The 14,810-nt window shown below is 38.1% G+C and overlaps 1 protein-coding gene across 1 annotated transcript in view; it reads right to left on the reverse strand.

Annotated features, from left to right (window-relative positions):
* The window catches only part of IMPG1 (interphotoreceptor matrix proteoglycan 1), a 50,590-nt gene that overhangs the window by 14,486 nt on the left and 21,294 nt on the right, over positions 1-14,810 (reverse strand). The window contains exons 9-12 of the mRNA XM_056486910.1: positions 13,113-13,133; positions 11,463-11,716; positions 9,913-9,989; positions 8,602-9,100 (exon numbers count right to left, since the gene is read on the reverse strand). Coding sequence (XP_056342885.1) covers positions 8,602-9,100; positions 9,913-9,989; positions 11,463-11,716; positions 13,113-13,133 — 851 coding nt within the window. The remainder of the gene's footprint in view (positions 1-8,601; positions 9,101-9,912; positions 9,990-11,462; positions 11,717-13,112; positions 13,134-14,810) is intronic.

The following is a 14,810-nucleotide window of genomic DNA, read 5'->3' on the forward strand; positions in this document are numbered from 1 at the left end:
TCTGAAAGTTTTGAAAAGCAAAATGTGAGAGAGATATAGAAGGAGATATTTAAGTGGGAAACCCATTTAAAACCTTCTGACTTTATGTTTCATTGCAGGAATATATTTCAATCTTACTGGTATTGAAAAGGGCTTTGGGCCAGGTGCCACAGTGCAGACTGGGCTTGTTAAACCTGCTTGGATTGTGGACCTGAGCAGCCCAGAACAGCCAGAGCACTGCTGCAGGGGCCAGGCAGAATGCTGAGTGCTAAACCCACATAAAATTGCAGTAAAATTGTCCATGCAGCCATCAGCCTCAAGAGACCCTATGTAACACTAGGGTGCAGAATATTTGGGATTGTTTTCATATAAAATGTTTGGATTAAGGTATTTGAGTTTCATTTAACTTTTCCAATTGTTGTTGAGTAGCAGTGACAATACAAAGATGAAACTTTGCTACTCTAACTGCTCATAGAACTTACAGATACATTGGGAAATTAAAAACAGGAAAAAAACAGCTAATGAGCTGTCCATAAAAAACTCTCTTCACTCCCCGTGAAAGAAATGCTAAGTACGACTAACACTAACATTCTTGTCATAGTTTTAAAGGAATTTTTAATTAAGAGGGAAAAACCTCCTTTTAACCAGCAGGGGAAAAAGATCATTATTTTTTGTAACTGCAGCTGATGCTAACTTCTATTCTATTCCATTCCATTCCATTCCATTCCATTCCATTCCATTCCATTCTATTCTATTCTATTCCATTCTATTCCATTCCACCCTGCCACATATTCACCATTGAAATCACCTGCCTTGATGGTTTAGGCATGCATTCTCCTCAAGACACACTGCTTTTTTTTTTTTTTTCTTTTTTTAATTGAAGCTTTGCAGTATCATGTAGGCATATTGTGAAGTTCTTAAAGATTTATTCAGCATAATTTTGATTTTTATTATTTCACTTTGAAGTGTCAGTTACTTCCTGATTCTGAAATGGTGAAGAAGATACAGGGATATCTAGGTGTAGATATAGATGGCATAGAATAAGGATGAGAATGGAACTTTGGGCTTATCTTTATCTTATAAGACAAGTTTAGCCAGGGCTTCAGCCACTGCTCTAGGCTACATATACATTTAGGAGAAAGGACTGAAATGTGCTAAAATATTTTTCCAACTTTATTCCTTTCAATCTCTAGAAAGATAAATTAAAACTATGGCAATTTTTATTGAAAGATGGACCTTAGGAACTGAAATCCTCAGCTATGAAGATGCCACTCATGAATAATACTTTTTATTTTCTCAGTCAACCCAGCAGGCTTTTCTGCGCCAACAATTCCCTTCTCCAACTCTGCTTGAAAGCCCATTATTCCAAACTGCATGGCAGTAAAGATAGTTATTAAAGGAATGTTCGACCCTGTATAAAATTTTGACTGTAAAACTCTGTTATTGGCACTACAAGTATTGTATACTACAATAATTTAAAAGTCCACCAACTGGGGGAGAATTAAAGAGAAGCCCAAACATGTAAATGAAGTAAAATGAAGAAGAAATGAAATATTTTGCATCTAGGCTTGGTTTTATCATGTTCTTACTGATGCATGTAATGATCTTACCATTCTACAGAATGAAAGTGAAACTTCTGTCTCCTTCTAATTTACACCCAGATATCATTGCTTGAAACTGAGTTTAGCTTTTTCCTCTGCAGAACTTTATAGAAAGTTTAATTGAGAAAGAAATGTTAAGGACTTATGGGAAAAAAATGGAATGTTATCTCAACCAAAAGTAAGAAATTACTTGCACATTGCAGTTAAAACCAGAAAGTATATGACACCCCTGTCAGGAGTTTAAGTTGTAAATAAATATCCATAAACACACATAACAGATTTAGTACAAACATTATGTATTACTGTTTGTTAGTTTTCAACACTGTACCATTTTCAAACTGACTAACAAGCATCTTAAATTGATGTTGGCATCAGTGTTACCCATGTAAGGCATCTCAAGTGGCTGAGAAGATCAAAGTTGGAAGGCCAAGCCCCCTCTATAGACAGAGATAAAAAATTCCAGTGAGATATGGAGTAGTTGAGGATCAGAGATGATTCAGAGCACCCAAGTTACAACTTGTCTATAACAGTCCAATATGTTTTTCTCTAACAAGGAGCAGATAAAAAAAAAAAAAAAAACAGTCTGAGGTCAAGTGGACTCTTCTATGCTGGAAGGATATTGAATTCTCCAAAGAGAGGGAGATAATAATTTAGAAAGTCAAAGTATTACTACCATTGGTCATAACACATTTTTTTCAAACCCAGCATTTCTAGCAAGACCAAGGATTTTTAATAAGTGAGGGAAATGCATTATTTAGGGCATGTTAGTCTCAGCAGTGCCACTTTGCCTAATATTTGTTCCAACTGGACTACATGACATGTAAACTTCATTAATTTCATTCATTTATGACATGGCAAATGTTAACCTTACATTCCCAGCACAGAAGTCTGTATCATGTGTTTTAAAATATCATTCAGATTATATTACTGCAAAGGCCAGGGGTTTTAAATTAATCTTATTCAGGACATTACTGTATTAAAATCATTTGTGATACTGGTTCTTCAAATTCTGAACTTATTTCTGTCTTTTATGTTCCCCCTTTATTAGACAATTAGAATTATTGCAGTCATGTCTAAACTGCCTCAAATAAGTTTTTAGCCCTTTAGTACTAAAGAAAATTAATTTTCTGGAACAAAGTGGGATTAGACCACATGCAGCAACACATATATATCCCTCCTGGAGGGAGAGCTCCTTCATGCACTCTAACAAAGAGGAAGAATTATGGGTGGTTTGTAGGCTTGACTATTAAGTGTGGCTGAACAAGTGGTGGAGCACTGAGGTCTATCTTCCTGCTATTTTCATAGGTGCACAACGAGGTATTACATTTTTTCATTAAAAAAGTGTCTTGGAAGATTTGCATCTGGATAAGCAAATTTTCTTAGCAGCAATATAAATTGTTTTCAGCACTTGACAGTCACTTCAATGAGTCATTGGAATTATCAATTGAGTTTAAAGAAAATTATCACTTGTTTTTGGCTCATTTGTATTGTGTATTTGGGGGGTAATAAATAAGAAATAATATTTGAAGGAAGAAAAGCTTAACCTTAAAGTAAAACAGAAATGGTTGGATAGCTTAATAATTTAAACAAGTCATGTGTTAAATGGAAAAATAGATAGTGCTCACTTTCTCTCAAACTTTTTCACTTGTGTTAGTAATTTCCTTTCAGCATTTTTAAGTATGTTTTGAAGATGTGATGCAGATTTTGTTTTATTCCAATTGCTCCTGCTGTTCCCAGCACAGAGACAGCTGGGCAGAATGCTACAATTAAATGTTGACCAGACAGTAATAACTTATTCTAATATGTTTAGGATTCTTCAGGAATACTCTGAGTAGGCAGTTCTAACTGATCAAAACCTTTCCTTCAATCCAACATATCCTAATATGGGCCTGCTGAAACTCCTCTATTCACCCTCATCTTCAATTTATAGACAACTTCCAGACTACTGAATATTGTATAAAGTGCTTGAGAAAATGACACTGCTAGACCTACCTGTTCCCTTCTCCAAATGTCAGGCAACCTTCACAAAAAACACTCTGCACATCTGAAGCAGCAAGAGACAAGCAGCAGGGCACAGGGAGAAGCTGATGGGGAAAAACGTCAAGAAAATCCTGTCAGTTTATGGTCCAAGGAACACAAGGAAAACATAAAGATATTCAAGGGAACAGAAGAGCTCTTACCCTCTATTTCCATCGATGTGAAAAAATGGTGAGCATTCCTGGCAGAAAGGATGGGTGAATTCCAGTCCTGGGAACATCCAGAGAGGTTCTTGCAAGAAACAACGGGGTTGTCTTTCCTGTGACAACGCTGGTTATGCCAAATAGAAAATTGTTCTAAGCAAAGACAGCTCTTAGGCAGCTGAGGGTGAACAACCAGAGATGGAAAGAATCCACAAATATGCAAAAACCTGAGTTTTTTTCCTAGAGATTACTTGGAAATAAGACTGAGTGAAGAGTGTGCCACATAATTACCTGTTGGGTAGCAGGGTAATATTAATGGGGACAACTCACAGCAGGTTTGTGTGAACATGAGACTAATTATGGCACTAATTAATGAGGCTTTTATCAGTTACACATACCGAGATGTCACCATCATTTACTCCTTATCAGTGGTTTCTTCTCACAGAAAAAATCCCTGCAATAAACCCTGCAGAGTCTTTGTCTTTCAGAGTCTTTCTTGGGAGCCTGAGGATGACCCAGGCTGGTCAAACTGAGATGCAGTACATCTGAGTAGCTGAAGGATTTTACTGCTAGCTTTCTCTAGTTTTGCAATAACTTCTCCAGAAATAATGCCTCCTCCATGATGGCCAGGATTTTGGGATAAACATTTACCCGGACTGTACAATTTGCAACAAATTCAAATTAAATTTCTTCTTACTGTTTAGGAAGCCAAATATTATTGTTTGTTTTACTGCTGAAATTTTCTTGGTTTTTTGACACAAAATCTGTCAAATGCATTACATAAATTGCTTCCCTTTTGAATTGTCATAATCTTTTAGAAAGTCACAGGAGGACTGCAAGGAGAAGAGATTTAACCGTACAGAAGAAATGTTAATGACTTTTAACTCCAGAAGGAGAAAAATATGCAGAAAAAAGAAAAATGCTAGAGAAAAGAAAAGTGATCAGATATCATCTCATAAAATAGGGGGGAAAAGTTTTTGTTGTCTTTTTTTTTTTTCACTGGTTGTAAATGGAGAATAGAAACAGACAAGATTTTAAAGGTGCTACAGCAAAGAAAAACCTTTCTGTGGTGTCACATGTTGAAATAGTGACACCTGATGCAGGCTTTTCAAAACTTTTCAATAAGAGCTCTGGACATTTGTGCCACAGCCTTTCTTCTAATTCTGCAGTGAAATCTCAGAACACTAGGCTTACTTTAGGGACAGCTTGGCATCTTGCTGCTGGTTCTGGACTAGTGAAGGGCTGGAGAAGCTGCCATCACCCTGTGGCCAGCACTGTGCTGCCCTTGAAGCCCATGGACAGCTTCACAGTGCAGAACTGTGCTGTCACAGCCCTGTCTGAAGGGGCCCCACACCTGCTCCTGGCTCAGCCCTCCCACACCTGACAAATCCCTTTCTCACATGGCTGAAAAGGATCTCTCATGGACTCTTCACCCCTCACCTGTTTTCTCTAGGTGCTGTATGCAGAACTTTGCCTATATTTATGTGTGTGAGGCTGATTATCTTTTTGGGAGCTGTGAAAAAAAAATAAATTATTACTTGCTTGGTGACCTCAGGCAGATACAATTAAAGCAGTTGGTGTAGGATATAGACATTCCATATTCAGGAGTCTGTAGTGATGTCCAGCCCACAGTACACACACAGACAGGACAATAAAGTCCATCTCTGAAAAAGAGCTAATATCTAAAAGAACCTCAGACTATGTTATTTTTGGTAGCCAGTTTTCCTTTCATGATAAATAAGACTGAATTTAAATTTCTAATCCTATGATGAAGAAAATGTGCCCCATTTTCCAGACAGTAGGGTTGGGAAATGGCTGAAAAATAATACAGCAGAATTTCAGACAACTTTAGACCCCAATCCCCTGTCCAACCTTATACAGCACTGTCTGAGTAGTTCCTGCCATTTCATACCAATAGAAGTTTATCTATTTTTTAATATTACTAAGAAATGCAGCTATGAAGTGCAGCCAGGAACAAAGTGTGAAATATTCTGTACCAGGTAGATTCTGTTTGCCATATTAAAATTAATAGTACTAACACTGCTGACCTTAATAAAACCTGAATTTCCAGATTGAGTTCCATCAGTTCCCATGAAATACACAATATATCAGGAAATAAAAGCCTACAGGAAATACCATACACACAGGGCTGCCAGAATTAAAAAAAGCTTTACAAAGGGAAAAAGTTTTAAAAAGTAAAGAGCATACATTTTAAAAAGTCAATAAATAGGTTTTCAACAGCTCTCCTGACTGTTAAGCATGCAGCATGCTTTGTGTGCTAAAAGCTTTTAAGAAAACATAATAGCTACAGCTTTGAGTCATTGCTAACACAGCATCCTTAGTTTTTAGACAGGAAACAATTATTTTTTTCTCCAGCTACTCAGCTGCAGAAATAATGATGGAATTCTTATACTCTGGTGCTTGTTTTAGACATAACTTCTGTTCAACAAGGAGAACAAGATAGAATGCCTTATTTTGGGGGAGGCTTTTTTTTTAACAGCTCTAGATTTTGTTCTGTTTTGCAGCTTGACAGGTTCTAACCTAAATATGCAGCAAATAATTTCTTAAGGGGTCAGTACAGGTGAGTTAAAGGCGCTCTGCTTCTTCCCTTCAGTCATTTGGAGCTCATAGGCAAGAGATATTTAAGAAATTGGGAAATAGGTATGTGACTTTATGCAGTTTTTATGACACCAAGTCCCTAACACAATGATTGAAGAGAATGAAAAATGCATGACTTTCTTTTCCCTGCAAATGTAACACTTTTCCAGAGTTATAATGAATGTTATTTGAAGGTATGCTAGGCTTTTATCAGCAACACTACAAGACTTCCCAGCATGCATTTGAAAATAGATGCATGTAAAACTTTTCATCATAAGCTTTATTTTCAGGAACATTTGACAACTGATTCTTGTAAGAAGTGATTTTTCTAAACTCTAAGTCACTCTGCTAATCACAAAGTACTTGCTTTTCTCTCATTTCTGAGCTCTGTGTAGAAAGGCAAGGTTATAGAATGGGAAGTTTATATTCAGTGCATCAACTACCATGCAACAACACGACCATGAAATATGCTCTGCTCTTCCCAGCTGGGAGCTGATGGTTCTGTGTTCCCAAGTGGCACCTTTTACATCCTTTACTGTCTAAAAGGCTGATGCAGTGATTTGCTGGATTCAGCCAAACAATCCTATAGGCTGTGCAATCCAGGATGCATTCCCCACTCCCACACTACTGCCAGGTCCAGCACAACATTTTGAAGGATGTTATCACCATGCAGGGAGTGTTTCCAGTCAGCTCTGCAAACATCCCCTGTTTGCCTTACAGGATGAGGCCAGGCAGCAGGGATGAAGGTCCCTTCCTGCTGGTTTTGGACATGCTGGGTAAGGAAGAACATCTTGAAAGGGGGAACAGGGTTCACTATTCTCAGTTCAAAAGGCTTCTCAAGTACAGGAGGGGCATGAGAGGGCCTGGGCAGGGAGGGAGCTGGTTGAGCTGGGACAGAGTAGAGCCTCCTATGGGAACAGGGAACTTTCCTGCAGCAGGGAGCAAACTTACAAGCTTTGAGCATGACACTATTACAGATCCAGAAGCACTGAGTGTCGTTGTGTGAGCTAATGCACGTTGTTGGAATTTTGACCTGAATTTGCCTTCTGTTTATTTTCCTCTGCAGATTTTTTTAAGTATTGCTTAGAGACTATGTGGGGACATCAAAGAATCCTGCTGACTCCCATGATGTGCTTACCTGCCCTCTGCTTTCCTGTAGAGAGAGTCAGTCAAAAATCTGAGACAAAGCACATATGAATATTCATCCAAGAACTAATTCCTCCCTTGTGCCTGTAGTGACCTCTTGCATCTTACACAGGAAGCACAGGCTTTGAAGTGTAAATAAAATCTAAGTTTACTGACCTAACACTGAGATGGTAAGGCCAGGCCAGGGAGCAGGAATGGAAAGGAAGCAGACAGGAGCTGGGACAGGTGGGGGCAGCTCCTCCAAACCTGCTCTTGCTGCTTTGCCAGGGGGCTGCTGCCCCACGCAGCTCAGTGACCTGCACACAGTGGCTCGTGGCTTTGGAGCTGCTGCTGGAGCTGATGGAAGCAGGAACCTTACAGATATTTTGCTGTTCTGGGTGAAAGCCTCATTTGCCTGTGCCCTAAAGCTGACCCTAATATTTTTGTCTGAACTTTCTTTAGTCTGCAGAGTCAGCTGTGGCAAACACTTTTATCATGTATGCTTCACTTGAAAGGCTGCATTATCCAGACTTGCCTCCACATACATATATCCCTGTTTCTTTTATTATGGATTTTTCCTCATATAGATGGGTGCCTCCATGCCTACTGCATGGATAAATGGAATAAACAAATACAGAACACAGAAATTTTGACTTTTTTTCACATTAATCAGATCTGTAGATACATAAGCTTTTCTGAGCCATGGTACTCTTTGCTTGGAAGACATTATGTCATGTTACTCTCTCTGCTGTCATCCACAGCTGTCTGTAGAGCCCAAGGTAATTTACTTTCCATTTTTTAAGGTACTATTTTTTTAATGCTAAAACAGAACTTCAATTTTTTTTTTATTTTTTCTTCCTGATATGTCTTTTTGCTCCGCCTTTTTGACATTTTACCACAATACTCTGTACTAAGTGCTCCTTCTCCTTTTGTTGTTGGGTTTAACAACCAGAATTTTGCTGAGGAGGCCATCAGAAATGTACATTTTTCACCTTTGGTTGTGAAGGAGAATTTTCAGTCTCAAGGAAAGGAGTGCTTACTGCTCTGCCAGTGTCTGTGTGTGTCACAGCAGCTGCACCTCCCCTGCTCTCTCTCACACAAAAACCTCTGGTGCTTACCTTGTCCAGACAGGCTCTCTGGGTCGGGCTCCTTGGAGGGAGGCTCTGCAGCATCAGTCAGCCCCTGCTCCTCAGCTGCACTCTCCAGCTCTGCAGCAGGCAGGAGATCAGCTGTGGTGAAGCTTCCTGCAGTAGCCAGCTCCACTGGAGGCTCATCAACATCAGTCAGCAAGTCTTGGCCAGCAGAGTCATCTGCTGGGGGAGGCAAATAGGAATCCTCTGGTTTTGCAGGACTGCTGGTGCTGCCCAGAGCACTGAAAGGCACAGTGAAACTTGGGAGGTCGGTAGCAATAGCTTGGGTGTATGGGTATCTGTCCTGAAATGGTTCTCTGGAGGGTTTGGTAGGAAAATCAGGTTCTGACGTAATAAAATTATTAAATTCTTCAGGGATGCTGATCTCTTCACTTAGAGCAGGGCTTTCAGTTGTAGGCTCTCCAACAAATACATCTCCTCTTTGATCCACTGTTGCTGGACTGGGATAACCTAGTGGGAGTTCCTCCTAAAAAAGTTTTAAAAGAACAGCTTTCATTATTATATTTGAGATTCATTGCTAAAAAGGCAATAATCTTTAGCCACATGAGCTAGCAAATAGCTAAGTCAATGTGGAATCATATTATGGGTTGGGTTAGAAGGGATCTTAGAGCCCATCAAGTCCCAACCTCCCTGCCATGGTAAGTGACATCTTCCACTAGACCAGATTGCTCAAATGCCATATCCAACCTGTCCTGGAACATAGCCAGGGCTGGGGCATCCTTAACCTCCCCAGGCACCCAGTGCCAGTGTCTCACCACCCTCACAGTAAAGAATATCTACTGTATAGCTAGCTTCAGCTTCCCATCTTCAGCTTGAACCCATTATCCTTGTCCTGTCACTACTCCTGATGAAGTGTCCCTCTCCAGACTCCCTGTAGCCCCCTGCAGATACTGGAAGGCTGCTGTGAAGTCATAGGATGTGTAAAATGCTTGGCATGTGCAAGTGATCTTACCACAGTGCCTGTAATTTTTAAAGTGGTCATAGAAAGATGATCTTAACCAGCCCTATAAGCTGCTCTCTTTCTGTCATTAGATGTACTATGAAGTGATGAGGCACTGTTTGCTTTGTAATTAAGTCTGGGAAGGGTAATCAAGCAGTAATTGCTCTAAACAGTATCTCTGTTGTAGTATAACAACACAACATTCACTCTTACAGCATGTACAAAAGGCACATTTGTTATTCTAGCATAAGAAACTTTTTGAATGCTTATGTACCTCTTAACACTATTTAATTTCTTTTCCCATGGAGAAATAAACACAAAAAATATTATTAACCTACCAAATCAGGGCCTGCCAGAGGAATAGTGACCACTCCTTGGATATCATTGTCTAAATCACTAGGTGGTATAATAGTTTCTGCAAAAAAATTCAAAAACAGAGAAAGATAGCGCAGAATACTTCAGCACCAGCACATCGAAAACTGATCAAAACACATGAACTCAATTAAAAACAAAGGTACTAAAATATTCTCCATCAAAAAATTGCTTTCAAAAATCCATGTTAAGACCAAAAAAAAAAAAAAAAAAAAGCATCAATTCCCATTCAAAAAGACCATTATGAAGAAAACCAAATTTTGTATACACTATTGTTCATCTGCTTTATTTAGCATAAATGGGATAGGTCTGCAGAGAGCTGAACCATGGAGGAATGCTCAAAATCATGTGAAGTGTGAACCCCTCAGTGAAATCTGCATGGGCTATGATGACTCATTACATTGTGTTCATTAAGCCTAAAGTCATTCCAATTTTATCCTGAGTCCACACCATTGGTAATGGCAGTGTTTTAGCTTTAGTGCTCAAGTTGCTCCTTTCACCTCTCAGAGGAGATTTTTAAAGTACTTGCATGCAAACTGCTTTTCTAAAATTGGTTATTAAAATTAACTACTGGGAGAAAGTTGATTAAAATATTTGTTATTGAAGTGTTCTATATAAATTTTTTCCTTGGGACTTTTAATCTGCATTAAAATATGACACTTTATTCTTACAGAAAGTATTAGTTCAACTGAATAGATTTGTTTTTTGGCAAGAAAATGCTGCTGTTTGGAAACAAAACACTGTAGTTAAAATTCAGTATGGATTTTGAGGTTGTTTCAGTAAATATGCGTATGAAAAAATATTTTAAATTATTTTTCCCCCTTTTTTAACACACCTCTCTAAAAGTTGTTGACTAGCTTTGCATAAATTATTGTGTTGTAAGAAAGGGATATTTATTAGCTGGATTCCTGAATAGGGTGCAGACCTTCAGCTTCTGCTGGAGGTTTTCACACCCAGCTTGTCTTCTGCACTCCCTCTGTGTTTTAGAGTGTGAGTGAAACACATCTTTACTGATTTTGTCTTGGGATCAAAGGCTGTTAAGGTGTTGATCTCTCTGATGTTGCTGACAGGTTAGGTGGCTTGCTTACAACTGAGACTAAGCTTTCAGAAAGCTAATTTTATGTTGAGTCAGATTCCACTATTTTTCTTGCTAAAGAAAAGAGTTTTTCCATCCTGGGAAGTTAAAATGATACAGTGAATATTCATAGTGTTTATTTTATTTTTCTCCTCTTAATGATCTTAGTGTGCAAAATATCCAGATTTTCTAAACAAAAAAGAAACCTTCTAACATGGTTGCAAGTTAGGCTGCATAATTATAAATACACATTTTACTATAAAATTTAAATTATTTCACTACGTCCTTTGGATGCTATACAACACCAAGGAGAATGGACTATGTCAGATAAAAGAATCTGTTAGACAAGCAAAAGACTTTTGCAATTTTTGCTGAAATTGCATCAGTTTGGGAAGGCAAGAGTCAGGCTTGTGCCTGGCACCTGCCAGCTGCTTTACTGACCATCAGTGAACTGCAGTGTTCCAAGGTCCACCGGCAGGGACTGGTCTTCGTGGAGTGCAGAGGCAACCAGCTGCTGCAGGTCTGTCACTGTCAGTCTAGTGGCTGATATTTCCCTCTCCTCAACTGGAGAAATTGGTATTTTTTCACTTTCAACCTTGTTAGACCCAATAGTTGAGATGTCATCTGCTGTGCCTGCGGCTTCTGAGCCATCTCTCTCAAAGTTCACCACGTATCGTGCCACTGTGCTGCTTGATCTGCAAGGGGGGAACAAGGGTGGAAATGCCCAGAGCAGCAAAATCAGTCACTGCCTGAGAAGTGATTTTACACACAAACAAACAAATGTGCAACCATAACATATTCTCTTCTGGGACAGTAATGCAAATTTGCTTCTTTCTAATGAGACTGTCACCTTCAAATTACTTTTCCTTCACCTAACCCTTTTTTTTTCTATGCATAAGTTTTAATAAAAATTCCCACATTGAAGAAAATTGCAAAATTCTTCTAGCATAATCTGATTTAATCTGACTACTCAGAAATCTGTAGAACTGGTAAATGTAGTCTGAAGTCTTTGACTACTGATTCAAACAGCTATAAATGCACGCTGGGGTGCATTAGAAGCCATAATCACACATTAATTATTCAGGAACCTATGAAAAGGGATTAGATCGTTCATAAAACTCCAGATAAGCAAAAATCTTATCACAGCTGAGATGATTTTTTGTTGTTTTTCAAAGAACAGTGGGATAATGTGGTAAGCAAATCACTTTTTCACAATGGGAGTTAGCTTTTCCAAGTCCAAATAGGTGTGCATGGCTTCTCCCTAGACGTTCATGTTTAACAGAAGTCTCAAATATTCACCATTTTTAATACAACATTTTTCATACATGTTAAATTCACCTAATTAAATGGAAAAAAAATGAGTACATTGTAAACATTTCTATTCCACTATGTTACTTTTTTTTTTTTACAATGTCAAATAACTATAGAGAGAAGAATTTCACTTTATCTAGTATGTGCTATGTATTTGCATTTATATGACATTGCAAGAATTCAGGAATCACATTAGACAATTCTTCCTTTTAAAGCATGAGCAAAAGAGAAATTCTGGAAAACTGCTAGACAGATTATTCCCCAGTAGCACTTTAAAGCAGCAACAACAATAGACTCTGTAGCTGTTTGTAATACCAGTGAAAATCCCCCTGCATTTTATCAAGCTAGTAACTGGTCTCTTTGCCATTCTATCTGGCTTGATAATGGAGATAACAAATCAAATTCTACATACTCATTGGAAATATAGTGTACATGGGAATACAGCTAGGAAATAGCAGACCAAAAATGAAAATTTGAATATAAAGTTTCCCTACTTATTTTTCACTGATATAAATCTTTAGTCATATAAATGTGAATTTTCTTAGGTCAAATATTTTCTTTCCTTCAGAGACATCCTGACAAAATTTGATTACATGAAAGACTAAAGTTAAAGCTTTTCCTGACACTTTATGTCACAGATTTTGTACTTAGGCAGAACACAAACAATTCACTTTGTCACATCAAGATAAAGACACTGATTTATCTATGTATATAATAAAATTATTAATAATCATAATTATTATAATTAGTCTATAACATTATGAATTACAGAAAGATTACCCATCTTTCTCCTTCTTCTGTCTTCATTTCGTCGCAGAATAAAGAGTGTGAGAAAAGATTGCAAAAGAAAGAAAAACAAAGATTCATGTATACCAGTAAATGGTTCAATCACACACATCATAACCATCTATTGATAATTTATCTTCTATATTTTTTATCTCTGTGTGAAAATGACAGTCTACTCTCCATCAGCTCACTTTTTCCCTTCCAAACAATGGGAATCACCGTGTTTTGGGTGGGGAAAGAGGAATTTCACTTTACCAGGGCAGTTTCCTATTTCCATGGTCAAATGGTGCAGTTTGAGCCCTGTCATTGCTAATCTCTGTGGTGGCAAGGGGCACTTGTGGCAGTACTTTCCATGGCCATGGTTACCACACATGGTGGCTGCTCAGGCTGTAGTCACAGGGATAACTTGAACCATTAATTACCTCTGGAAGACATGCCTATGTTGATCTTTACTTGTAATGCCCAGTTATTTTCCCTGGTGAGTTCTCCAGAATGCTTATGATGTTGTCTTTCTTCATTGCCTTGACAGAAATGCTGCTAAAATATCTTGTACTATGGCCAAGGGAGAATGGACAGCAACACCCATTTTGCTGTTCTGTAACTCCCAAAGCTGACTAAATTACTGGATAATGGGAATCAATCCAGTTCTTCCACACTGATTAATGTTCTTTCATACCAGCTAAGTCCAAGATATGAAACCAAAATGGATTCCAGACCTCTTGGAGTCACAATTTAAAGAGGTTAGGTATTGCAAGTTGTAACTATGAGATGCTACCACAGATTTTCTCTGCTTGTGCTGCAGCAGACTGCTTTTTGTTTTATTAATTTTAATATAAAAATATACAAAACTAATTTTCAGACTATTTTGATCTTCTCTCTCCTTTTCCCTTTTCCTTTTGCAATTTTTGCAAGAAATGCTAGGAAGAGGGATGTACTTGTCTAAAATTGCATTGCAATATGACTGTTCTTCAACATGTATTAAATATTGCTAGAAGTACTGAATGTTCCTGATGCTGTGCCATAAGACCATGTACATTTGTCTTTTCCCCCTCCTCTTTTTTTCCCTTTTGCAGTTTCTTACTATTAGTTATTTGTTTTTCATTTGATTCTTTATGCAATATCCTCCCCTCCCCTACAGATTCTCTATTGAAAAAGTACAGAGGAGGTTGTGTTAGTAGTAAACACGAGGAAGCTAAAACTAATACAAATGGCAAAACAGAACACAACTTTAGTGAGAAAGTGAAACATTTTAATTGTTTGAAAGACCTGAGAAACAACTACTGAAAAATTTTTATATGTGTGAACATGTATCCTCCTGCAACCTGCTCTTGCTAAGGTACCTTCACTGTGAGATATGAAGGGCAAAAAATAAATAATCATGCTACCAATTCTCTTTATCTTGCAATTTTAACAAATAATTAATACAAGGTTGTTAACAAACGATTCAAAGAATTTATTGTATCCTTCAAACTCCAGGTAATCAAAGCTACTTCTACTAAGCAATTCAAAAGCTCATGGTATCACTTGGGATGTGTTGGCACTTCCTGTCATATTGTCCCTGTGACATTCCCATAAAATTGCTTTCTGTTTACAGCAACACACACCTCACTGTTCTACAGGTCTCTTCCTTTCTGAGGTCAAGAAGGAAGAGGAGAACCCCAAGAGCCAGCAACAAAGAGAGCCCCATTTTCT

This window comes from Oenanthe melanoleuca, chromosome 3 (assembly GCF_029582105.1).
Source record: "Oenanthe melanoleuca isolate GR-GAL-2019-014 chromosome 3, OMel1.0, whole genome shotgun sequence".
Classification (NCBI taxonomy): Eukaryota; Metazoa; Chordata; class Aves; order Passeriformes; family Muscicapidae; genus Oenanthe; species Oenanthe melanoleuca.